Source organism: Hippopotamus amphibius, chromosome 8 (assembly GCF_030028045.1).
Source record: "Hippopotamus amphibius kiboko isolate mHipAmp2 chromosome 8, mHipAmp2.hap2, whole genome shotgun sequence".
NCBI lineage: Eukaryota > Metazoa > Chordata > Mammalia > Artiodactyla > Hippopotamidae > Hippopotamus > Hippopotamus amphibius.
In genome coordinates, this window is record NC_080193.1 from 111,392,951 (window position 1) to 111,420,745 (window position 27,795).

The window sequence follows — 27,795 nt, forward strand, 5'->3', positions numbered from 1 at the left end:
TTTGTGAAAATATCCAGCTCTTACTACACTAAGGCAACCATCTCACTCAAACAAGCTCCTATTTTGCCCTTGGACTTCAGTTCCTAATCATGGGCGTGGTACAAATTCAGAAACAAAAACAGTATGGGGTGAGGGGCAGAGTTAAAAATAAAGTAGCCTTAAAAATTGGATTTTGAGTTTAGAAAATTCTTGATCTTCTTTTGCAACTGAAAGAAAAACAGCCCTAATAAGATGTGTTTGAAAAATACTATGACTGAAATCACAGTGTGTAAGTGAAATGTAGGGAAGTTACAGAAAATTCCCCTACATGCAGGTGTGCAGAAGCACTGAAGGGTTACTAACTAACACTAAATACAAGTGTTGAATAGTTTGTTATGGGGAGAAGATCCAGAAATGAGTGAAAATCAGTGCTGGTTCATTACATCAGCACTGAGGCTGGCAAAGCCCACTGCTAAAGTCATCCTTCAACAGCAGGTGCGCGGTTGGTCCACTCTGGCTTGTAGCCCCCCAGCCAAGGCACAGAATGAGCCCAGTCTTCATGGATTCATCAATGACCACAAGCTCTCCCAAGGTGTAGCTAAATACTGAGGTCGTCCTGCTTCTATTTAGGTCACATACTCCCATATTGGAAATTTTACCCTACACTATCCATTTCAGTTTTGGTGTTTGCTCACTGCAGGCACTATTTGTTACCGAAAACACCATAGAGCCTAGAGGAATGGAAGAAACCAAAAGAGAAAGTTCTATATATTCTTAGTCTTTTCTATGGACATGGTTCTTTCAGTTTAATAGTAATTATCAAAGTAGAAATATGATAATGCAAACAAAAGATCACCCAAATAGGTAAAGAGACACAGATATAAAACAAATGAATGATTTAAATGCCATCGCCAGTCTCTTCAGCATCCTTATGATACATCCTGTATTAATTTGGGTATGTGATTTGAAATATGGCCCATCATACCAATGTGCATAAATATCCCACACAGGAAAGCACTTAACATATTTAACAATTTACTTCAAACTTTATTGTTTTTCAGATGACAACCTAGATCTTAAAATGATATTTGGTAGCGCTGCTTAAACATAAATACTACAGTTGTCTAATTCACTAATACCAACGGTGCATGTTTTTCTCGTGATGAATATAGTCACCATCCATGACTGCCAGTAAAAACTGTAAGGCTGCACTACAGTAAAAATCTATACCCCTATGTGGAAGTGATAGGAAATAATCTATTTCATAAAAATAGTACTTTATTCTCAATCTTCCATCACTGGAAGAACTCATTACTGCTGACCAATTACTGTGGTCTTGAAAAGCATCGTTAGATTGAAGTCAAGAGAGTTATATTTCTGGGACTTCCCTGGTGGCACAGTGGTTAAGAATCCGCCTGCCAGTGCAGGGGACATGGGTTCAATCCCTGCTCCAGGAAGATCTCACATGCTGCAGAGCAACAAAGCCCCTGTGCCACAACTATTGAGCCCGTGTGCCGCAACTCCTGAAGCCCGTGTGCCTAGAGCACATTCTCCATAACAAGAGAAGCCACTGCAATGAGGAGCCGGTGCACCACAATAAAGAGTAGCTGCCACTCGCCACAACTACAGAAAGCCCATGTGCAGCAAGGAAGACCCAACACAGCCAATAAACAAACAAATTTATAAAAAAAGAAGAGAGAGTTGTATGTCTCATGTGTTTAGGCAGGAATTTTAAAATATATCAGATCTCAGATTATAGAAGAAACTCAAAAAAGGCAAAACTTTATATTATAAAATGAACATATAAAAAATCAAAAGACTGCTTAAGAGATGGCATTACAAATGAGAAGCAAATGTATTCGGACTAACAAAGGTCAGGAAAAAATGTAATGTCTTTAGAGAAACATGAGAAAACAAAACTTGTTAGTGACAGAGGAAAGGGTTCATTTTAGAACACAAGTTTTTTTTTCTCTTTATGATAAGTTTAAATTTCACATGACATTGCTAACATAGGTCAAATATTATGAATTAGAATATACTTATAGCATTCAGTATGTACTGTGTTTGTATCTACATAAGTGATTCTGAAATAACATTTGCTCTTTCAATAGCATTATTCAGGCAATAAGAAAATGTACGGGTGCTAGGAAAATTCATGTTCACAGTAGACGAAAAAATCCTGAAAGAATACATTTGTTGAAATTTGCATTTGGTTTTGGAAAACTTCCGTTCAACGATTGAACACAGCCATATTTTAACTTTTAAGCTCCCACATGGAGAGAGTATCAAGGTTTTCCAGCAATTTACTTTTAGGGGCATTATGCTGGGCTTTGAAATTCAAAAAATAGGATATTTCTTCTTGAATTACTTTATGATCAATGTACAGTCTCTACACAAGGAAAATTAAAGCTGTCTGACAACTCATAGAAACATCACTGGCTCTTAAAGATGTAGGAAATTACATAAAAGCATGAAAAGCACTGGGTAATTTTGCAGTTTCATCTCTAAACACAATTGTAAAGACATCTGTCTTTCAATTCTTTCTGCCTTTTTCTTCTGAAGCATGGCCTTTTAATTCTTGCCCTTTTAAATATTTTTGCCTACTGTAGCTTTGCTTCTTAATGTACTGGTTGATCTTACCAGGCTAAGAAGTATTTACAGGGCATGTTGCTTTTATCTGTATTCACAGAGAATGCTAACAAATTAGAAGAAAGTGCCAGAGAACACCACATACCTTGCCCAGAGCATTACAATGGCTTCTGCATGCACGGGAAGTGCGAACATTCTATCAACATGCAGGAGCCATCTTGCAGGTAATGTTTTCACCCTTTAACTTTTCAATGTATGAGGTAAAAATATAGAAAGTAAATTCTGGATGTTTACAGAGAATTGGATGGCATTCTGCATGAATGGGCAAATGCAGGAGCCAAACTTTTCTCTTCGCCTCCTACATACACACACGCATGGAGACACACACACACACACACACACACACACACACACGAAAACAACACAATGTGTGTACCTCACATACCCAAGTACTATATAACACATCATTATATACACTCTTCTGGTAGAATTTTAAATTGTACCTTGGGCATTACAAGTTCCCTAAAGACACAGCCTCCTCTGTTTTATTCAGTGCTCTTTCCCATGGACATAGAGCAGTGCTTGGCACAGATCAGGTACATGATAAATACTTCTCAAACAAATGAATGGATAAGGCTTTATTATACATAAGATAACATAGTTGCTTTGGAGAGGCTGTCTTTTGCAAAGTCCTTCAGGTCTTCTAATAAATATCATAAATCTTGGTTTTGCTAGGCAAACACTCTTTTATGTGGATCTGCTATCCACCAGGCTTGTAGAGTGAGATATTAGATACACCTCCACAGATTCAAACTCAGTTGAGACACAAAGAAATTGCTTGTCTGGATTTAGTTAATAAATACAAATATCTGCTGAATACTCATGGATAGAACATAATTATTTCAGAGACGATAAAGCCAAAGTGAAAAAAAAAAAACACATTTTTTATTAAAGGAATATACCAGTGGCAAATGAAATAGGTTGCATATTGCTATACAGTGAAAGGAGTTTCTTTCTCTTGTTCTCTTCCCTTCTCCCCCCTCCCTTCTCCTTCCCGCTCCCCCTCTTCTTCATCTTAGTCTTCTCCTTCTTCTTTCTTCCTTCCTTCCTCTTTCTCCCTCTGTCTCTCTGTCTTTCTCTCTTTCTCAAGAACTGTCTTCCTTTCATGTTTTCCTTCACTGAATACACTAGCACCTGCTTTCCAGCAGAGCCAGGCAGACTGAGAAGTCACTCCTGCTACCCTGCCATCCCCAGGAGAGCCGTCGATATTAAACACATCTGATGCAGAGAGGAATGATCCCAGGATGTAGTTATAAGAAATTCAAAGTGAAGTACTAAAATAGTTGCACAAAGTCAACAAGTTGATCCCCACTAGTATTGTTTTCATGTGAGTTGTTTCCTCATTTCATGGTCAAATGCTAGTTCTAACATGCAGATTGTCTACCTGAGCTTTCTGATGAGGGCTGAGTGACGGCAAGGCAGCCTTCATCCTCAGATGAATAGAATGTAGGCTTGTTTTGCAGAACCTTATTGCCTACATCATAATTATTGATACTTTTTTTTCTACTGAAATGTAACTCTCTAATATAAACAGACAACTTTATGACCAGAAAAATTAAAAAAAATCACTCTTGTTGTACCTCTGGCCCTAACACTTTTTGACACATTCTAACAGTAGCATAGAGTGCTTTATTCAAAAATAAATAAATAGTACTATTTTTTATACTCATGTCATCAGAAACAAGACTTTTCTCAATTAATTATGTTGACTTAGGTTAATTAAAGAGCAAGTTAAAGAAAATGTAAGGCTCACCTGAAAAAATATATACATATAGAAAGAATAATCATTCCTGGGCTTCTCTCATCTCTCTATATTATCATCGCAAATTATCTACCAACCCTCCTATCTTCAAACTCACATAATAACGTATAAAAGTAAACTGCATTATCTTTGAAATAAAAAACACAAAGCGATCTTATTGAAAATAAGTATTTGAGAGACATATCTACAAAGTATGATTTTTTAAGGGCAAGAAAAAGAAACAAAAGGCCCTAATTTCACAATGAAGATAAATGGCTATAGGCCAACTATAAAAATGAGTCCAGCAGCTACAAGTAACTGGACACTATCACTTCTTCCAGGTGTGATGCTGGTTATACTGGACAACACTGTGAGAAAAAGGACTACAGTGTACTGTACGTTGTTCCCGGCCCTGTCCGATTTCAGTACGTCTTAATCGCAGCTGTGATTGGAACGATTCAGATTGCTGTCATCTGCGTGGTGGTCCTCTGCATCACAAGGTCAGTAACTGTACTCAGTGGCCACCCACATAAAGGGGTACGTCATTCCTCCTTGTCTTAGTCAGATCACTCTAATTACAAGTCCCTGCATGGACTCTGCAACCATCCATTCTCTGGAGTCCTGTTTCCTCATCATAACAGCATTTGAATAGCCAAATGGAAAGACATTGACTTTCATGCTGGAGTGGTACAAATTTTTTTACTTATATTTGCATTATGATGAGGATTATTTATTTTCTAAGCAAAGGTCTTTTTTTCCCCTTCCAATGTGTAATACCAATCTTTGTTTAAATATGCTTTTCTCTTTTAACTATAAAAAGTCAGTCTTCCTACAGACCATTTAAATGACAAGTGTTTCCTGATTTACTCAGATCAGTATGCCAAATGAGATCAGAATAGATTTTATATGAGGTGCAGAAAAGTATTAAATTATAGCTCTCATTTATGGCACATATTTCCAAGTATAACTCTCAGGTATAATCATTTTTAACGTATTTGATATAAACAACAAATACATTTTTATCTTAAGTTAAGAAAATAACATTTAACCACAAAATTCAAAGAAAATAATTATAATGAGAACGATTATGTTGTAGTACATGGAAACCTTTGATATATGGAAACACGTAGCAAATTTCACAAGCTTTCATACCAAACCCCCGAACAATTAAATAGTAATTGTTTCCTGGAGAGTTAGGTTGAGAGAAACACAGAGATCTTATCTAGTTGCAACAGGAAAGAAAACTATGAATAATTAGTGATGTCTGACATTGGGCTTGGAGTAAAGGAGTGAGGCCAGGTATGGCTTAACTTCATTAGCGTGTAAATTCATGGTAACCAAGAATTAGATTGCAAACAAAATACAAATTACTTACATCCTGTCTAACCAGAAATGTTATTGAAGATTCTTTGTTCTGATCTGATTTCACTCTGCTTGAGAGAAAAGTTCCAAGGAAGTTTTTCAAGGTTTTTATCAAATTCACAAGGCATTTAGACTTTCAGTCGTTTGTCTAGCTCTACAGTAAATCAGAATATTTCCCAAAAAATTATTTTCAGAAGACAAGAAAATAAAAGAAAGTACATATCTTTAGAAAATAAAGGCTATAATACATCTCAGTATCTGTATCGTGCTATCTTCTTTGAGGACAAGTGTGGCATTTGCTCTTGAAAAAGACAAAATATGGTTCATAAATCCTTCCCTGGCCTCACGGCTTAAGGGAACATCAACGGGAGCTCTGTGCTACTCAAAGCCAGGTTGAGTTCATCAACTCGACTCTCACGTTTAGATGCCAAGTGAGTCAATGGATTACATTAAAATAGATTCTGGAGAGCATAAAAATAACTCAAGAAACCAAAAATACTAAGTATAAAAGAAAAGATAGAAAAGAATCAAAAACACAGGAAACTATGCCATATTACTCCAAGAGTCCTGAGCTTTCTAATATCTAAGCAATATCGGCACATGAAAAATGAAATTCATATTTAATAGATCTAATCTCATAACAGTTTGATTTGCTGCTTCATGTACTGACAAAAATGCAGAAGTTTAAATACTTCAGCAGATGTTTAGAAGCTTATTAATCACAGTTTCATTCCCATATGTAATAAAAACAACTGGAATAAACAGGGTCCTTATCTCCCCAGGAATTGTGTATCTGTGTGTGTGTGTGTGTGTGTGTGTGTACACACACACACAAATACATATACGTATACATTCAATAACATTATGAAGGAACAATTATCCCTATTTTCAAGATAGGGACTCTGAGGTATGAGAAGTCAGCAAATTGCTGAATATACACAGCAGAGCAATAAGGGCAGACATGCAGTCTAGGCTGCCTAGTAACAGAACCTGTGCACTTAATCACGGCTCATACAGCCCCTTGGCTGGTCACGATGTTTGTATTCCGATCCTCAAGACAACCTAAATTAGCTCCAAATTAGGCAAACTATTTTTTTTAAAGCATAAGGCTGTTTTCATTTTCCTTGTGAAAACAAACCTATCTTCTATTTACTTTTGAGGAGGAGAAATAACACATGAGCTAAATTGGCATTATTGTAATGCATTTTATAACACTGTCCTAGGCAATCCAAGCTTTCCAGAGTCTTTCCAGGAGTCATACTAGTCAATAAACTACACTATTCTCAGTGCGGATTCATTTCACTCACTTGAAAACATTCTGCTGAAAAACCAGAACTTCCAGCTAGGCCATTCTCCCCTCTAACCCTTCCTGCCCAAACCCTCTCTTCCTGGTGACCTGGCCACACTTGTCTGTCAAGACCTATTCCAAAACATCTAGTTGCTTAAAGATTTACGAAATTACACCAAGGAGAGGTCCCCTCATTCTCTTCAACTTTCTTTTAATCTCATTGTCACCTGGTCTCTCCTTTTTTCTACCTCTCTTCTCCTCTTCCTACTTTCTTTCTTTTCCTAATTCTTTCTCCTTCTTTTCACTATGTAAGTCAAATATCTGTCCTTCTCCTAAATACAATGTGTCAAAAAGAATACAGACATCTAACAACGTGTTCTGAAATGAAGAGAGTTGCCCTGTCAAGAAGATGGATTTTCAGTCTTCTATCTCCAGCTCCTACTTAACTGGGAATGTGACTTCCAGCTCCATGTTCATTTTGACAAATCCACCCCCAAAAAACCCATATATGTACATACTATATATATTTATTCATATATGAATATATATATGATATATATTTTCTTATACCCCATAGCTTATTATAATAGGATTTTATATGAACTTTATATTATTATTTTTATTTGTATCATCAAAGCATTATTTTATTATAAGAGAAAAGATACTAGATCAGAGCTTTTCAGATAATTTGACTGATTATTAGCTTTTTATAGAAGCTAAATATTTGGTACCAATTTATATTTCTAGCTTATAGTATTAATGTACGATGATATTAGGCTGAACCAAAACAGTATCCCTTTTCATTACATATCCCATATTAACAGTTGGCTCATTCTCTGGTTTGATAGGATTTAAACTTGTGGGATTGAAATGTCAAAACAACATTCATTTTGGGCACATTTAAAATATAAAGTTGCTGAAGATCTTTAATGTGAGATTAGATGAGCTCACACTTGCTTGATTGCATTATGCTGGGTCATTCTTTGAGCCCTGATGGGTAAGCAGTTGAGGACTAGGTAAATGCATTCCTCTTCAACTTCTGCCTCTGTTCTTCGGTTCCCCTCAATAGACTCTTAAAGACAACTGCAAGGAGAAGCAAAACCAAACAAAAATCTCTTCCAAAAAACTTACAGCTTCTGCTAATAATAAATTCTTTCATCTGAAATACTTTATTAAGTTGCTTAATCCACAACTTCACTCTGTGATTGTGGGACCAGACTTTAGGTAATAGCACTGGACTAAGATTTGTAAACTTTCCAACCTTCTAGGAAATGCCCCAGAAGCAACAGAATTCACAGACAGAAGCAAAATACAGGGCACTACAGTTCAGACAACACAACAAGAGCGTCCACAAGGTTAATCTAAAGGGAGCATGTTGCACAGTGGCCGGACTGCCGAGAGCTTGGACTACACAATACAGTATTATAGACAAAAGAATAAGACGAGATCTACACATGTTGCCTTGCATTTGTGGTAATCTACACCAATGAAAACATGTACTACAGCTATATTTGATTATGTATGGATATATTTGAAATAGTATACATTGTCTTGATGTTTTTTCTGTAATGTAAATAAACTATTTATATCACACAATATAGTTTTTTCTTTCCCATGTATTTGTTATATATAATAAATACTCAGTGATGAGAAAAAATTGGCATTCTTAAATTTGCGGTATCTCATAACTGTAAATATAATCAAGCTAGTACAATCTGTATAGGTACCAGTATTTTATCTTTCTTCATATCTTGAGACAGAGCATTAGTTTATACAGGACTCAGTGGCTAGGTTTTGAGTGATTCCAAGATCAAGGGAAATGATGGTTATTGGAAAAGAGAAAAAATAATTTACTTTATATCGAGTGAGGATAAAATATTTCAGATCTTTGAATCATCTCTATTTCATCAACTTTCTTCCCTGGTCTTCCATTTTCATCCCCAGAGCAGAAAAATCTCTGGCATATAAATTAAATCAAAGAAGAAGGGGAGGGAAAGTGTTTTATAACTCATAAAGGAGAGGGAAAGAAGATATTGGTTTTTATTTGGGAAACATCTTAGAATCTCCCAGTTAAGGGCATATATCTGAAAGGTCCTGAACAAGTTACATATTAGGAATACACAGAGCACAAAATCTATTCCATTTAGGTGAGTGGAATTAACAACTAGGGAGAAATTTTAATAACATCATTAAAAGTGAAATACCAAATCATGAATTCTCAGAAGCACCTTGCTATATTTATAGTACATGGTTCTTTAAAAAGAAATTAGAATCACAACCAAATACCTCATGAATAACTTTACGGCTAGTGCAGCACCATTATTTGAAATGGAACTAAAATGATAATATTTCATGAAAACAGAGAAATGTGCTTTGTATGTATAAGATAAGAATGAAAATTAATCCCATAGCATATGAAAGACCTTGGTGGGAAATTGATACAGATTTTTTAGCACACAAATAGGTATGACCACTTTGGAAAAAAATAAACTGTAAAAATTCTCAAAGAATAAGATGAAAATAAGAAATCAAATAGTTGCCTTATTATCACAGTTCTTCATAGCTTTCTGTGGCTAACACAATAAATCTAAATAAAGCTTTCTTTGTCTCCTTCAAATGACCTCTGCATATACTGAAAGGAATGACACTTCTGTGTCCACACTCAAAAAAAAAAGGACAAATGTCAAACCAACATATTCTCAATATAAAATATTCAGTGAAAAGTTTCCTGAAGTGATATTTAAGAGATGTGTTAAAATATTTTTTAAAAGGTGACAATCTAAATAGGATTTAGGACTCTGTGAAAAATCTGGTTTTCTAGGTAAGCATCACTTTGAAAAGTGTGAATCTATAAGCATGACCATCACTCAGTGTTTCCATAAATTGGTCGTAGGCTACTTGTACACACAAACTCTATTTAAACTTCCACATGGAATTTTAGTTTGGTTACCAGGCACAGAGATGTAACTAGCCCTTATCTCCTTTGTGTAAGACAGGAGTGGTGGCAACCAAACCTTTCCTTCTCCTAAAGGAAGAGCAAAAATATAACATCACAGGGCTTAGCAGAGTTTGAAAGAAACAACAATTCCACTGACTTTTACTTGTAAAAGTATGAAATGACTTGATTCATTAAATATTGATACATTACTTTGTGTGAATTTTTATCAAAGGATCATAAACCTAAGTGTTGGAAAAGTCCTTGGAGTTCATAATACAGCACATGCTTCATCCCACAGCCTGGTTGGAGAGACTGGAAGATAAATAGTAAATTGTAGGGAATGTAACAAAGGCTATGCTGATGGTCAGTTCAGCGTGCTTGGGGACCCTCCAGGAGGAATCTCTAGGCTGAGCACTGTGCCGCTTCACAAGATGCGAGACGCATAGCATGACTTCATCATTCTCCACACAAACCCTGACTTCTTGCTTCTGAGGTTTTATCTACTTCTTATGCTCCTTCTTCTCGCCATAATACCCAGAGCAGGAAACGTCTTATCAGCGAGGCCTCCGTGACTCCTTTGGCTGTCTTCCTAATTCTCTTATGGTACTTTCTATGTTATTCCTTAACTGTCCATGCAAGTCTGTCTTTCCCTTAGCCTGGGAGCAAGCAGGCAGAAAATCAGTGCCTTGCCAATCGTTTCCATTTATTCAATAAACATTTATTGGGTGCCTACGCCACACCAGACGCCATTCCAGGTGCTGTTATGTAACAATGTAGTGGAGAGATCTCTACTCTCAGGCTCACATTCTAGCAAAAGAGTGCTCCACTCTGAGGATTAATCGAACAAGAGACAACAACAACAAAAGCTAGAAAGTTTTAAGCTCTATTCAAAAAATTAAAAATAGAATGAGGTGAATCAGGGTGATTGGGTTTGGTGGGGACTTGGTCCCTCCAAGGAGAGTGCAGTGTTTAAAATTTGGCCTCCGATGCCAGACAGAAATGGGTCCCAGTCTAAGCTCCACTTGACTAAATACTTCACCTTGGGCAAGTTGCCTAATTTCTCTATGCTTCGAATTTACAAATTGGGAGAAAAATGCTTCCCACACTCAGTATGACTGTTAAGAGAGATAAGCAGGAGAGCCCATGCTGTGCTTAGAACAAGGACACGCACAGAGTGAACTTTCAATACACAGAAATGATTTTTTAGGGATGTAATAAATATTTGTTGTAAAAGTAATTAAGAAGAAGAAACCATATGTCATCAGTTAAATAAGGCATAATGGGAGTCATATGGTTAGAGTTAGAAGGAATCAAGCAAACACGCTCACTCCAAGGATCATTTCTTGTCTCTTGGGGGACGAGAGAGCTGTTTCTGGGAAAATAAGACAATATAGAGTTAGGAAAAGATACTGCACCTCTTTTTCTTTTTCTTTTTTTTTTTCAAATGGGTCCACTGGCATCATGTCTGAACAAGAGGAGCAATCATTCTTTCATTTTAAAAGAGGTCTATCCTGATAAAGCACATAGCGTTAAACCTCTCGTGTGTTTCCAGGCATGGGATCAGTGAGTCAATATTGCAGTGACTTTGCAGGGCCAAATTCTTTACTTTCATGAATCCTTGAGGAAAAGTCAGTACAGACTACTGAAATATGACAGAGATTATCCCAAAGTCACATTAGACTCTCTACTAATGTTTATCTTCAGATGCTACTTCCCTTTTCCAAAGTCATGCAGCACCTGCACCAGCTGTTACTGCTCCTCAATTATAGCAGAGAGTTCACTTACATAATTAATCATCTGGATATCAATCACAAAAGCCTTTTCATTGAGTTAATTGATATCTTTATATGAGCATCCATATTATATGAAGGATGAAGGATTATATAAGGTAATGGTATTGGTTTTTATAACCAATGCATGAGTATGCAAATAAGCAAAGCCCTTTGAAATCAGCATCAGGAAGGCGGGGATGATGTGCAGCCTACCCGGTCAGAGTCAGGCCTCCTTCCAGCCTCTCTCTGGACAAAAATCTACTTTACTAGTCCACTTATTTGGGGAATGTAACCAAATTGAATCCAGCACAAGAACCTAATTCAGAGTTAATGAGAGTCCAAAGTCAGGTGTTATGGGAGAGAGGGGGAAGAGAGGACAGGAGGAGTCCTGGTCCTCTATTCCTAGCGATCCCACTGCCATTGCTAAACCTGCCAGTCTTCCTGACCCAAGAGAGGCACTGCCTCCACACAAGGCTTAGCCATAGTGACCTCCAGAGGCAGCGGCTCTCAGGACCCATCCAGTCAAGCAGTCAACTCATTCTGCCGGGGACCTCCGGAGAGGGCTCTACACCTTTCCTCACCGTGGGTGTCTCCCCTTGTCAGGCTTCTTCCCCTCCTCAAGATCCTAACCACCTTTTTCCTTCACCTCATGAAGCCTCCATCCTCTGCCACAATCCGTGGACTCAGGTTTTGAAAACAAACGCCTTAGTAATGAACTCTCATACTACTGGCAAACTATTCTCAGTCTCTCAGTCCGCAACTGTCCAAAGTTTACGCATAAAGCATGTGACTGCATGGGCAGAGTTTCTCCTTAATTGTCCCTTTGCCCAACTTGGATCTACCTAGATCCAGAGACGCTAGAGCAGCTTTACCCTCCATTCACTGTGAGGTTGTTTTGTTTCTCTTTTCACTCTGTGGAAGCCTCTCTCTGATCTCTGGTCTAGCGATCCGATCCGTTTTGGCCATTTAACCATCATTTAGCCTCAGGGTGCTCATGCCGAAGCGGCCGTTCCTACACCTAAGTTAAACTGAGCCCAGGAGAGTGCTAAGCTCTGAGCTGAGCGGTTTCTCAAACGGGGGGTCTTCTTCCCTGCCCTGTATGCTGTGAGTAAAATGCTGCTCACTGGCATGGACTGAGGCATTCGATTTCATGCAGAACCGGCAGCTAGTGTCTAAGTAACGTAAAATTAAAAAACAATAATCAAGATATGTACTTATTATTACTTGTATTCATTAAAAAATATACACCTTGATTATACTGAAAAGTACTTGAACCAACTTTCAAACTTGAGCACAAGATAAAGCTGAACAATTAAAAATAATAGAAAAATATTATATCACTTAAAGGAATGCACAAGTGAGCTGAAGTCAGCTACTATAAAAGAGCACTGAATTTTACCAGATGAACTGGTCCAGTAAAGACAATCTATTCTTCTAACAGGCTTTACTACGTGGTATGTCAAGGGGTCTCTTTACAAGAACAAAGATGAAGAGGAAAATGCTGTGGTCCCTAGGGAACACTTACCTCCTAACTAATTACTTTGAAAAAGAAAAATTCTTAACTAGAAGTTACTTCATCTGTTCACATGCATAAGCTCTGGACCAATGGCATTTCAAGTAAGACACCCTCAGAGTGAGAAATAACAATATGGGGGATGGGGAAGAAGAAAGGGGCAAGAAAGAGCTGAGAGAGGAATCAAAGGCTGGGGGAAGGTGAGAGGGAGAGGGACGGCTGACAACTGGATCGGGAGGACGGGGGCAATTATGGGAAGAGGAATTTAAGAGACGGTTCATTCAAATAGTCCTTCAAAAAGAAGCGCGTCTAAAGCATTTCAGCAGGATTGCAGGCACATGGGATGCCAGCAAGTAAGTAGCGGGGCAGGAAGGTGTGCTCCTGGGAAGGCCTCTTGCCCTGAAGTCTCAAAAGACCAACCTGCTGCGTGTACCGGGTTGGGAGGTGAGGAGCTGGCTTGGCAAGCTGGGCAGAATGAGGCCAAGGCACTGCTCCAAAGATGATTGTTCGGGCCTCCGGGTGAGGAGGAGAATGTGTTTAAAATAAAAGTTTTGTCATGTGCATATTTTCTTCCTCACAATGCTTGACCTCAAGATATGCAGATCAGATTCTTTATATTCTGCTGGACAACCTTGTCCCAAAGCACTGGAACTGCTCTCTAGATAGAGAACAAAAGAACAGCTCCCCCTCCCCACCCAGTGGCTAGCCCGCCCTCTCAGGCTGTGGAGGAGCTGTGGCCATCACACACGCAGGCTGCTGGATACTATCTGATCGGGCTACATGTGCAAAAGAAAATCCTGGGGTCTTAAAGCAGCCCTGAGCAGCCTTAGAAAAGATGTGCTAAAAAAGAAGCTGGTCTGCTTCAGACCAGCCCCTGCTTACAGAAGACAAATCCATCTGTGGTCTGTCTGGGGAAATATGGGTCAGAACTGCCAAGCAGAGCAAACCATTGGACAGTATTATTTAGGTTCGAAAAGATGAGTTGAAAGAGAAAAATGACTGCTCTATAAGTGGAGGTTAGGGAAGAAACGGGAAGGGAAACCTCAGCGTTCCACCTCTCAGCCTTCCTGAAGGCATGTGGTTCTGCTCTTCACAGGACAGCGGGAGCAGAGCCGGAGACTTGTAATTAAGCTCACAGACCAAAGTCTTGTAAACAGCCAGTGATGTTGCCGACGTCCCCCTAGAGGGTTGAGACCTCGCTGCACCAGCATCCGCATAATAACATTATATTTCTCTTCTAAATAAGATGTACACGAATGTTCACTTGCACCCAATTACAGTAATGCATGATTTACATAAAATTAACTCTCCTGCTTAATTACAGTCATGCAGGGATTAAGGGAGAAAAGGCTTTTACTTTGTAAACATTATACGCTTTAACACTTAGCCTCTCCGTGAAACACGACTGGCCCAATCGCAAATGAAGTCCCTCGGTCGCTGGGATTTACCAAACGTTGTCTTTCCTTCTGTGAGGGTTGTGTGTAAACCGAGTCACCATTTAGAGCAGAGAGCCAATCCTTCCACAATGTGAAGGTATAAACTGGAGTGCTCCGTAGCAAGGATCTAGGGTTTAGAAGTTTTGTATCCAGTGCGGAATTTTAAACCGTCTAGGTAAGGAATCTGCAAAGGGCAAGAGAATGAGTCCCTAGTTTTCCAGAAGCGGCGAGGAAAATACTTTCTTCAAAGGGCGATCCAAAGCTGCTTTGACAACAAAATGATTAAAGGCTGTCTCTTCTCTCATCTTACATCTGTCACTTTTCTGTGTTCCTTTTTGCCACAGACATGAACACAATTTTTCTGTGAATAAGACTTCAGATTGCACATTAACGGGGAATTAAAAGTGAAATTCAGTGCAACCCACACCAAAAGCACCTTTTTTCCCAGTCTCTGCCAGACCTGGTGCCAGAAAGCTGGAATTGAAGAAAAGTCATTGAGCTGGCACAATAAGAAAATGATTGAAGGCAACAGGGACTGAAGTTTCATCGTTATCAGTTCAGTGAAGACAAGGCAATGCTTCTCTGAAAAGCTGCACAAAAATACCTCAAGGGGCCGAATGCTCACCACACTGGCTGACCACAAAAGATGGCAATTTCGTTTTGCCACCTTGTCAACCCTCTTTTCACCTGGTACACAGAAGGACCGGATACCATAAGAAAGGGCTTTGAAGACGAAAAAGAGAGACAAGATAACCTGCAAGCTCCTAAGAAAATTCACAGAAGAGCAAGATCTTATACTCAGAGCAGATTCCATTTGCCAGGAAAGGACTGTAAATTGAAATTAGGCAAATTGGTTCTTATTTTCAGAAAACTGAAAAACAGAGAAACCCATTCCTAACTCAGGGCCTAAGTTCATTTCTTTAGCAATACCTTTAAACATTATGCATAATAAACTAGATACCTGTAGCACACGAAGGACTTGTATAAGAGGGTTATTAACCAAAAATTACATTTAATATGTGAGATCTCATAGTACACTATACAAAATTATTTTACTTCATAATCCTTCCTTGTTTGTTCTGCACCAAACATAAAGCGATGAGAACTTCTTCAGGTGCTGGGATCCAGAAGGGCTTCTGTGGGGGAGATTTTCAAAGACATCCTTGGAGAGGCTGGAGATAGTATACAGCCACCTTGTAATTTCGGGGGAAAATTGGTCCAGTCATCTGTGTTTTTTTCCTTCTTTTCATCAGTGCAAATTTTTCTGTCAGGATCTGAGCCTTTAGAGAGATTAAGTTGTTGGGGTTTTTTTCCTTCTTTGAACTGAAGGTCTCTCTGTTCTCTTGAGTTACCATCTCCCTGGCACTAGCTGCTTCACATTGTACCTGATGCTATAAGACATTGTCACTTTCAAATGCATGAATCAACCATGAATTTTTCCATCTTCTGATCCTTCATTGAGTTGTTGTTTCACAGTATCAAAAAGCCTCAAAAGCTATGACTTGAATAGTGGCCATACTCAAAGGAACACAATGCCAGATTTGATCCTGAATACACAAAATCAAAACCCCTTCCATTTCAGACCAAAACTTTTATTTGACCTGATAGTAATGGAATGAAATTGTCCTTATAGGACTTTTTTTTCTAGGTCTGAGGATTTTTAAGAATTGATATTATGATTTATTGATTGTGATAATGTATGACATACATAAAATTACACTTTATGACTAAGTATAGAAACGAGACCTTCTTTGCTGATGTCTTACTCCTCTTTTGTAGGAGAGGTATTGTTTTGGGCACTTTACCAATGCTCTTTTACTTACATATTACAATGAGCCTCAGAAACATGATATTACTGTACCATTTTTATGACTAAGTAACTATAAAGTAACAACTGTAAAGTTGTTAATATCTTGGCCAAGGTCACAGAGCCAGGAAGAGCCACAGTCACAGTTTGAAACCAGATCAAGCCAAAATCCATTCTGCTCCATGACAGCATGCTGTTTCCATTACTTTTTGTTTTATAGTACCATCATGTCAGAAGTCACACATCTGTCAAATTTACCTGTTGGCCACACAAATGATTGTTTCCATAACACTGCCATTGTTCTAATTATTTCGAATTTGTGCTATCAAAATTATACTCAGAGACAACTTATGACCACACCAGAACACCTGTTTCAGTATAAGGATGCTGTCTTTAGTTTCCTACCTTTCTCTCCTTTCTCCTCTCCTCTTCATCCTTCCAATTCTAGGGACCTCAGCTAGCCCCATAGCTCTTTCGACTTAGAGTAATATGTGCCATGGGAAAGAATTAAACAAGATAATTTCAGACTTTTATAAATTATATCATATCAGACATTATCTTGTTCATGTATATATTTACTTGGTTTTCTATCTCTCTACCATCTCTGGCCCCTCTAACCCCAAGGAATGTTGAACTTCATGAGATCAAGAAGCCTGTCTTGTTCACATGACCCCAGTACTTAGAACAGTTCTCAGAACACTGTAGATGCTCAATTAATACTTGTTGAATAAATGAACGAATGAATGAAATTAAGGTCTCCTCTGAGCTTCTGCCAACCTACATGGAATAAGTGGCTATGTAAGTCAGAAACATAACTATGCTGTTACAGCCTAAATCAGTAGAAGTTGAATAAGACGTGTTCAATTTGAAAGTTACTAGGCTCTGAAAGAGGCCCCAAAAGTCTAAGCTGATAGTACAGAGGCTGCTAAAAGGGAGGCCTTTTATTCCTTTCCCCATTTTTTTCCTTCTAACCCTCCATAAGCCATACCAGCTTCCAGGCAGCACCCTGGTGGGGCAAAGGGTAGTATGAAGCTGGTGTGCTATAAATTATAGTCATTACTACATGTCAGCAGCCCCCAGCTGAGATCTTTAACTCATTGCTAGGAAAGCTTTCAAGGGCATCCATTTTCAGGAAGGTTTAGGAGCAGTAAATGCCTTTCACAACCCACCAGGCTTTTTAACTCATGTGAGTCTGACACTTATTGGGTGCATTTTATCTCACAATCAATTTAATTAGGAGCTGTCAGGTTAAAAATGATTTGTTGCTTCTGAAAGACACTCGAACTCTAAGATTCATTTGTAAAAGCCGTTCTCTTTCCCTGTTTCTCATTCTGTCCTTTCAATACCTAGTACAAAGCAGCACAAGGGGGACAACACACTCTGGCCACCTTGACTGCCAAATAAAGGTGCATAATAAAGCTCATTTAGGAAAATGAGTAAATGCTAATAATTGGAATTTTGAGGTGGCATAGGCATACCCTTTAAATAGTCAGGATGGAACCATGTCCTTGTCTTATTTCTTATTAATATCACTTATTTATGATTTTTCTCAAAGGAGGGACAGGTTTTGAGTGGTTTTGCATGGCAGAAATCAGAATGGCCAAAAGATGAACTGATATGTAAGATAAAACTCAAAACAAATCTAGGCAGGAATAAAGGAACGGGGGGCACCTCGTCTGATTTCATTTGCTCAAGATACAGGTCTTGATTCTATCGTTAGCCATTCATGTGAAGGTATGCAAGTAAAAAAGAAAAATGTTAGCTACCTAAGAACAGTACTTCCAAAGCTACCAGGGTAGAAACTGTAAAATGAACCCTGCTTTCCATGAGGTCAGCTATAGATGAAAGAGATGTATTTCGAATAAATTACCACCAGCAAAGGCAAATAGAGAACACTTTCTGGTGAGGAAAGTGAGTACCCTTGGATTTCATCTGCCACACTTTGTCATATGGAAAAGTTGAGAGTGAGGAGAGGAAAAACCATTTTAAATGACCTACTTCTAAGGATCTATATTGCAATCCCTGTCTGTTTTTAAATTTCAAATGAAAAGAACCTGCTTAGTGAATGTTAATAAAAATGATTAGTAGATGGAAGGCACTGCATCTATCAGACCCAAGATGTGCCAGAGAGAAAAATCTGTAAGATACTATCAGAGATTATACTCTTCTTAATTGCATATATCACTATTATGTGTCTGCACATTTATTATTAAAATTTGATTACTCTTTCCCTCCTTGGTATAAGAAAAGTAAACTGGAGGTCCAAGGAGATTTAATTGTGTTGTATTTGTTATCTGAATTGGGTCCATTCAGATCTGTCCTGGGTCCAATGAACTATTCCAAGAAGAGACTATGGGGACAGAACTATATTAGGAGCTACAAATTCAATGCAAGGACAGCCTTAGCTAACTATAAAGGGATTTACCAACTGCAAAGACCTCCGCATTGAGTACATAGAAACCAGGGCAAAATGTTAGCAATGTACGTTTAATCTCTGAGTAGAGACTTGCTCTAAAAACAAATTGCAAGGAAATCCATGAAGCCAAACTACCTGTGAAAATGCGCATTGGTTCCTTTATTTTTAAACAAACATCATTACATTTTTCCAGTTGAAAAACAACAAAACACTCAGAATATATAATTTCTAATTAATTGTGGAAATTTACAGTTTAGCATTGCCGTGTTTTTTCCCTTCTTGGTACCATTCTTGAGACTTGGGTTTGGGGAGATCTGAGGGGAAAGAGTGATGAGAACCCAAGTCTGAGAGCACAAATACCAGCTTTGAGAAGGTGGTTGTTTTGCACAGCGTTTGAAAATTCTTGTCTGGGTGCTGTGACGGCCACAGCTATTGTGGCCAAGACTACACCACAGCGGCATTTCGGCAGCAGGATGTTTTGGCAGGGAAAGCGAAGCCTGGGCAAAGCGCAGTCTGCCTTGTTTGATGCTGTGTTTCAGAATCAGTCACATCTCCTAATCACTTTCTTAAGGTGTGATATAGTCTAGGTAACAAAGAGATCCGAGGATTTGTTCAGTTAAAACAAAAGCTTACCAAATGGTGAGGAGGTGGAGCAAAGCATACTGTTTAAGGTTCCGGATCCTGTTTACACTTCCTGGGGAAAAGAGCCGCTCTCTGTGAATTACCCTGGATACTCATCCACCAGACAATCAAATTCTAAGTCTGACTTTGAGTCTAGGAAGCCCTAAATAGTACATACCTGTTGAAACCAAGACTGCCTGCTGCCCTATGTCTCATTAAAGGCACTACGATCAGCAGGATCAGATTTGCTGACTGTCCTGATGAATACTTGAAAGAGACGAAAAGAAGCGAAGAACTCTCCCTAAGGAATCTCTTTACCAAAACCTTTTTTAGTACTTTTAAAGTCTTCTTCGGGATGGGATTAGAAACCTTTTCCCCTGACTTATGGATATCTTAATTTTATGAAACCTTGCTCAGATGTTATACCTTAGACTGAAAGGGCAGCCTTCCCTCTCTCTCCACTCAGGATTGAAATAGTATCTATTTAATTCAGCCATCTTGATTGTAAAATACAGGCAAATGCAGCAGCGTAGCAAGACAATTACCAGCAACATCATGACTACATGCGTGTATAATGTATGTGTTTGACAATCAGGCCCTACAGCTGTTAAAATGCTTGGTGGGCTCAAAATTACTACAATGCCTTTCAAACTTTCAAAAGTGAAACATTCCTGAAATTGAAGAATCGTTCAGGTCTTTGAAAAATTAAAACAATAAATGAAGTTCAGGATGAAAGTTCAATAAGAATGAGAAATGATTCATGTAGATAGGAAAGATTCAAGAAGGTTACATCAGATTTTAACTATCCTAGCATTATTAATTTAATTTCTAGTCATTATGATAATACCAAGCATTTAGAATGCATTTAGTGTTTATGTAGATAGAATCACTCCTTCTCAAAATTACAATTTTGAATTAATATGCTATTAAAAATGTCACTAGAAAGTGCCTTTATTATTCTGCCAGTGGAATAACTGTTCCCTGTTTCTTTTTATAAATGAAGTTTCAGCATTTATTTTTTGATCCTCCTTAGATTTTGAAAACTGTAATGTTTCTGTTTAAGAATTCTCCTTATGCTACATTAGTGCCATGTTCTTTGACAGCATAAAAATATGCAAATATAGCCTTTTTAATGGTGATTTTCACTTTGTTACTGTCATTTAACTAAAAAACAACTGATGATGTTTCAACTTATCACTTACAACAGTGAAGTTACTGAATTGATATTTATATTCAGAGCAGATGACACAGAAACAAATATGTTTGAGCTACCATCTGCACCATGTTGATTTCTTCCTTAAAGGCACAATAGAGTTGTTGAAGTTCAGCCTTAGAGGGAAAATCATACTCGGGGGCAGAGGTGGCACATGACTACCCAAGAAAAATGGGTAAACGAGGTGTGCTGAATTTTGGAGATGGGCTGTGGGGAAGAGAAGGAGAAGGAGAACATAGGGGCTGTGAAGTCTGCAACTTCACAGGAATCATTCCATTTTGGCAACAAGAGTTCTCTCTGCTTTTTGGCCCTCCAGCTCCCAGACTACCCACTTGGCTCCTTGCCTCAATGCCTACCTCTCCTTGCAGCCTCTACTCAATATTACACAGTTTCGCCATCTGTTGCTGATGCCAACCTGCTGCTTAGGATACCTCAGAATACTCCGTGCTGAATTACGTGGGAGTGGCCCCTTTCACAGCTATTTGAACTGAGCAAGGCAGGCAGCTGGGTGGGAGGAAAGCTGGAGAGCAGAGCTTTGCTGGGGCAACATGCCTAGTAAGGCTGACTCTCAAAGGTGGGGGCTTAGCACAGGAGTTGCTAGAACATGTCATGTAGGAAGCTTCCGTCATTCCAAAATGATTAGCAAATGAAGAGGAGAACTCCTCTTACTGGGCCTGTGGACTGGGTGTTGTAATGAGCGAGACTTTTCTCCTAGCTTGACCTATGTGAATGACACTAAACACTTGAATAGATTCCACTCTGCCTGAATTTCTGATGCTGGGATAGCCAGACCTCATCTTCCTAGGCAGAAAAATGAGGTTTCTTTGAAGTCTCTCTACCCTCCCCACACACACTTTCTACCCATCTTGTCTCCATTCATGTATCCCATTAGCAGGCAATAATAATGATAATAACAGTTAACATTAATTGGGCACTTAGCTTTTGACATAATTGGCATTAAGCACTTATTGCAGAATAATTTCTATTTGCCCCTCAAAGCCACTCTGTAGGTGTCCTCATCCTTTTCTGTGCCTTTCTCTGTGCCCTGGGAGGCTGACACTCTGGACTGCATCTTTAGGCTCCCTTGCCTTTTGACTTCTGGATGGGTTGAACTTACATGTACCAGTCACTGCAGCAGATGGGTGGGAGGGAGAAAAGTGAGATCAGGGTATTAATCCCTCTCTGCCTTGTCACAGCAGGTTGGCTGTGTTCCTCCATGGAAAACCCTAACCAGCAAACATCTCCTACAGCTACAGATTCCTCCCCTTGCCCCTTCAGGCTTGTTGGTGGTGACTGCTCTATTTCACCATCCCTTGTTGCTTTCCTTAACCCTGCCTATACCTTTGTGAACACTCCCTTTATTAAATTCTTCTCAATCACTTGACTTGGGTGGTCCATCTGTTCCCTGCTGAGACCCTCTGATGCACACACATAGAATCCTCTTTAAAACCCCATGAGGTAGGTATCCTTTATAGGTGGGGAAACTATGACTTAAATTGCTTTATAACTTGCTCCACGTCACCTGTCTGGTGAACTTAATGACCAAAAGGCAAACCCAGTTTTCTAAACCAGTACCCGACATTGGCAATATCATCATTCCCTATTTCATGATATTTTACTATTGGATGAAATATTTATGTGTATTAGTCTATCTCCTACCCGCTTCATTGCAAAACCCCAAACTCTTGCTTCTAGCACAAACTCTTATAACCCCATCACATTAGGGACTATTTACTTGGTTTTACCTAATAGAAAACAATTCAAGTTAGCACACGATAAAAAGAAAATAAATTTAAGTTGTGGTGGGAAGCCTCAAATAGCCCCCATGATCTCCGCCTCCTGGTATTTATGCCCTTGTATAATCCCTTTCCCTTGAGGGTCGACTAGATTTACTAACGTCTAATGAATAGACTATGGCAGAAGGGATGGGATGGCACAAGATTACGTTATTTCTTTTTTATGGCATCTATCTTAGATATTTTCTCTCTCTTATCCATCCTTGGGTCACTCTCTCTGGGAAAAGCCAGCTACCCTGTGGAAAGGCCCAACATAACAAGGAACGGAGGGCTTCCAATAGCCACAAGAATGGCTCAGAAGTGGATCCTCCGCAATTGACCCTTCAGATGACTGCAGCCCCAGCCAGCACTTGATTGTAGGTTTGTGAGAGACCCTGAACCAGGATCTCTCAGCTAAGTGGCTCCCAGATCCTTGACCCGCAGAAACTATCAGTAAATAAATGTTTCTTATCTTCAGCTACCAAGTTTTGTACTGTATTATGTATTATCATACTGTATTATGCAACACTAAATAACTTAGATTTTGAATCCAAGAGTGGTTCCAAAGGAATAGAATCTCAAGGCTAAGTTATGTGAATTGGTTCTGGGTTCTGTGAGTCCTGCAGGCAAGCTGGACCGTGGGAATGAGGCAGCACCACCGTGTAGCACACGTACCACGGCGGCTCCACTGGCTCACCCACCGCCCATCGGCATGAGGCAGTGGCCAGACCTGCCATTGCTCCATCTTCCCCTGGAGCTTCCCCTTCAGCGTCTCTGAATCCTGGGCCAGGTGTGTGTGCTCAGTTCACAGCATTTTGGAGACTGCCTAACCAGATCCCGCAATTGTGTAAGGTCAAATACCATGCATTTCATACATTCAACAGAAACAAAATTTTCACAAAAAGCCTAGGAAAGTCAGGAGCCAGAGTAGTTAGCAGCAAGAGTTTGTTGAACTTCTTTCCCCAGCTCCACCCTAAACCCAACTCTGGGCTACTAGCTTCCCTTCTCAGGTCTCCCAGCCCAAGATTTCATACACTTGAAAGATAATCTAATTAATCTGGTGTGGGTCAGCTCTCCTCCCCTTGACCAATAAGCTGGGGGTTGGGAGTATTACATGATTAAAAAAAAAAAAAACAAACGTATAGAAGAGCAAGGCCAATACCCAGCAGACCACTACATCTTTCCAAGTGTCTCTCTGCCTCAAGTCTTTCTCCTCTGACTTATCTTACCCACTGGGGTCATAACTTCCTACCGAGTACTCAGGGTTTATCTCAACAGGGTCTAAAACTACCATCTGAAGTTCAGATAATTCATCAAAATGGTCTGTAATCCACACCTAATGTTCACAGGCCACTCTGAAACCCCATAAAGCTACCCGTGTACATAATTCACAACAGTTCCCAATTGGCCTTTTATTATAATTACTTATGGACTTCAAACTTGAGTTAAGCTTTAAAATGTGTTATACAGTTGCCTCTTTTTATTCAGTAATACTCACTGTCACCACACTTTCTTTGGTCAGGGTGCCATAAGGAGAAAGGCTACCTGGAGATGCTTTCTGACATTATAAATAGAGAAGTATAATTTTCCTCTTAAATTAGATTCCCATCCTTTCACTATCAGTAATGTTTGTTCAGCCAGTGAATGATTGCCTGATAAGAAAGAAGCTGTAAGATTCTAATAATGTTCTTGCCAAATAAGGGTGAGAGCAGTTGTAGTAGTGAGAAAATCTTAAAGAGATCTCTGCAGCTTTTGTTCAGCAGGAGGTGTTAGGCACGCAAATGGGAACACTCTATATTTGCTTAAATGTGTACAGTATGCTTGTGAACTTGTGCTAAAAGAATGCTCACAAATGGTATTGTCCTTTGTTCGTATTTTTTTTAAATATCTCATAGGTATTTAAATTACAAAAATGAGGAGATCTGGCAATTGGAGTAAGGGATCTCAATTTTTGTGTGCATGAGAATCATCTAAAGAAGCTGTTTTGATAAAAGCACTCAGCTCCACACCTATAAAGGCAGATGCACTGACCCAGGACGGACCTGGGAATTTAAGTTCTGAGTAAGCGCCCCCAGGTGATCCTGACAAAGGATATCACGCCTTGAAATAATCATAAAGATTGAAGGAAACCCAGAATTTATACTGGTCAGTTCTTGGCTGAATAAATAACAAAACTAAATAAAACAAACAAACAAACAAACAAACAAAAACCCTTCTAATTCTTGTGAACCCAATCACATCACCAAACCACACCGCAGTCCAAAAGGAATTACTTCTGACATGGAGGCTTGCACTGACTGAAAAGATGAGCCAGCCACAAGGTCAAACAAGCAAAGAAAACCCCAGGAAGGAGAAAAGGTCAGAATGAGCATGAACGCCGCTCAGCCCGGGTTTCTGAGCATCTCGATAATAAGGCTTGCAAAGCTCAGTGATAGCTGGGGAAAAGTGTTCTAAATGCCAGTCAAATGAGAAGAAGGACCATTTTGTTTCTGTTTAGAATGTTTGGAAAATGAGCCCATAATAGCATCCTTTTCTTGGTAGCAACTCCGTAGATTTGGTTGCTTTTAGAAAGATGTTATCAAACAACTTCCCTTAAGACCTGTTACCTCTGCTGTGTGTCAGGCACAATTTAACCTTCATTATGTTCTCAGCAGAGGTGTTTATATGAAACACTGTGATCTCCATGCATTGCTTCCTCTTTTTGTTCTTCCACAGCCTCAAATGCCAGGTGCTTTTTTAAAAAGCCTGCAGTTAGCACAACTGACCTATCTGTTTTACCCAAGCTCACCCTGAGGGTGACGGGCTTTCAGTGGCTGTGCAGGTTTCCAGGATGATGGACTGGCAAAGAACGCAGACGTGGAGCTGGTTAAATTGAATGACAAATGCGGGTTCAACCAACCACGGTTTACAGCCAAGGGTAAAGGGAAACTCAGGGATTCAGGTCGGGGGTGAAAGACAAGACAGAGATGTGGTCGAGAGCAGGGTCAGAGGGCTCCATACTGAGCAAATGGGCCTTTGGAAGAAGGGTGAACTCTTGTTCTACTAGAGACAAACGGGCCTTTGGAAGAAGGGTGAACTCTTATTCTACTAGAGACAAAAAATGAACATGTAGCCATATAGTCAGAAAGCCAAGGTCAGTTACCAGAGGAGCTGAAAGGTAGCAAGACAAAACATAAAACCCTCCATGCCAGTCAGCTGCTAGCCCCAAGGAGTCAGGAAAAGGGTGCCTTGGGGTCTTTCTGCTGAGCATGGCAATGTTTCCCAAAGTGAGGTCTCTGTATAACGGACTTCATCCAGAGCAATGGTTAAAAACGCAGAGTCGTGTGACTCTACCAAGGTGTACTAATTGAGTCTCTAAGGGTGTGGTTAAACTCCTGCAGCTGGCTCTATGTTCAGAGAGACCCACTAAGTAAGTGACCCACACAACACGCTTCATTCTACTCTCCTCCTCCACCGTTCCTATCTCGTTTAATACAATTAGATGTCAGTGTCTTTATCACAGGACTCATTTGTTCCTGTGAAAAGTTGTATTGAATCTAGCAAAGTGAAGGTTCTCACTGGGATGTAGACTACGAAACTGGGGGTTTTTTGTTTGTTTTGTTTTTATTCATTTATTTATTTATTTGGCTGCATTGGGTCTTCATTGCTGTGCTCAGGCTTTCTCTAGTTCTGGCTCACAGGATCTAGGCATATGGGCTTCAGTAGCTGTGGCAAGCGGGCTTAGTTGCTCCATGGTATGTGGGATCTTCCTGGACCAGGGATCGAACCTGTTTCCCCTGCATTGGCAGGTGGATTCTTAACCACTGTGCCACCAGGGAAGTCCCAGCAACTTTCTTACAGAACGAACGTTAGAGGACCAAAACAGGCCAATGGTGTCATAATGTTTAGAAAGATACATTTGCAGAATATGTCATTTTCTTACCAGACTAGCAAGGCATTAACATAGTGGTCTCTTGGACTAATGAGCTCTAAGCTGTTCATTAGGATAGTTGTAGAAATAAGACAAGAGAAAGTGAACAGAGAGTCATGCAAAGTGAGTATTAATCACTAGTAAAGGGAGGACTAGAGTCCAGTTATCCTCACCCTCAGCAGAGTATTTCTGTATCTATTCAACATCAAGTGTGGAATAATACATGAAACACTGAGTGGACCTCCCCATCTCAATATTGTTTTCTGTAATTTGATGGAAAATGAAACCTGCAGCAATACAGAAAACAAAATAATATTTACTATCTGTGCATAGCTCCCCTGCTAAAGGAAAGCAACGAATAAATACACGCATGTACAATAACAACTTGAAAGGGAGAGAATTTGTTAACTGTGGTTTTCCCACAAATTGCTTTGGAAAGTGATAATAACATTGCCAAATTGCTTGTACTTGTGCACACACAGCCAACATCCCCCAGTAGCAATGACAGCCAAGTCACACTGCTATAACTGGAGCCAAGGACAATTCCTGGAAAACACCATTTAACCCCTACTTTCCTCCCTTCTGCACCCACCCCCACATGTGTGGCTTCTGAGTCTTGTCCTAGAGTAAACAAAACTTTACTTGTACTTTCCACCAATGAAAAAATTTACACTCACTCAAATTCATGGAAGACTGTGAGTACTTTCAAGTTAAAGTAACCTTGCAAGTGTTACAGTTCTGTCATTCTTTAAGGAGTTCCTATTAAGTCTTAAATGCTTCAGAGATTAAAAGGGTATATTAACGTTATTAGAGACTTGAGATAAAATGCCATGCCTTGCAGGGTATCTTAGCACTTAACGAAAACATTTTCATCACATCCTGAGTCTATTATGCCAGATCTTCATTTCATAAGTTGTAAGATAATCTTATTTTAATTAGAAGAGCTATACCAAGTACATTAGAGTAATACAGTTAAATATATTCATCAACTTTCTTCTTGTCAGGTAAAATGGCTCCTTCAGAGTTCTAATGTTGTGCTGCCACAGGTGTCAATAAAAGAAAAAACACGAAACATACATGTGTATAAATTCTGAATGGTTTGTAGAGCATTAGATGAGTGTTCTAAGGAGGATTCTATATGGTAGCCACTGTCACATGTGGCACTTGAGTTCTTAAAAGATGGCTAGCTCAAAGTGAAATGTGCTGTAAGTATAAAGTATATACTGGATTTAGTACATAATTTATAAAATATATAGTATAAAATTTAGTATAAAATATCTCAATAATGCTTATATTGATTATGTGTTAAAAAGATTATATTTTGGCTGTTTGGGCTAAATAAAATATAGGATTAACATTAATTTCACTGGTTGCT

At 39.2% G+C, this 27,795-nt stretch overlaps 1 protein-coding gene across 2 annotated transcripts in view; it reads left to right on the plus strand.

Annotated features, from left to right (window-relative positions):
- TMEFF2 (transmembrane protein with EGF like and two follistatin like domains 2) overlaps positions 1-22,946 on the plus strand; it is a 240,125-nt gene extending 217,179 nt beyond the window's left edge. Inside the window, exons 8-10 of one of the 2 annotated variants that reach the window (XM_057745707.1) lie at positions 2,669-2,792; positions 4,711-4,869; positions 8,288-8,615. In XM_057745707.1, the coding sequence (XP_057601690.1) occupies positions 2,669-2,792; positions 4,711-4,869; positions 8,288-8,384 (380 nt within the window). In that variant the 3' untranslated portion in view covers positions 8,385-8,615. Of the gene's footprint in view, positions 1-2,668; positions 2,793-4,710; positions 4,870-8,287; positions 8,616-22,762 lie in introns of those variants that run through there. The other variant, XM_057745708.1, reaches the window with a different exon arrangement.
- The last annotated feature ends 4,849 nt before the right edge of the window (positions 22,947-27,795 follow it).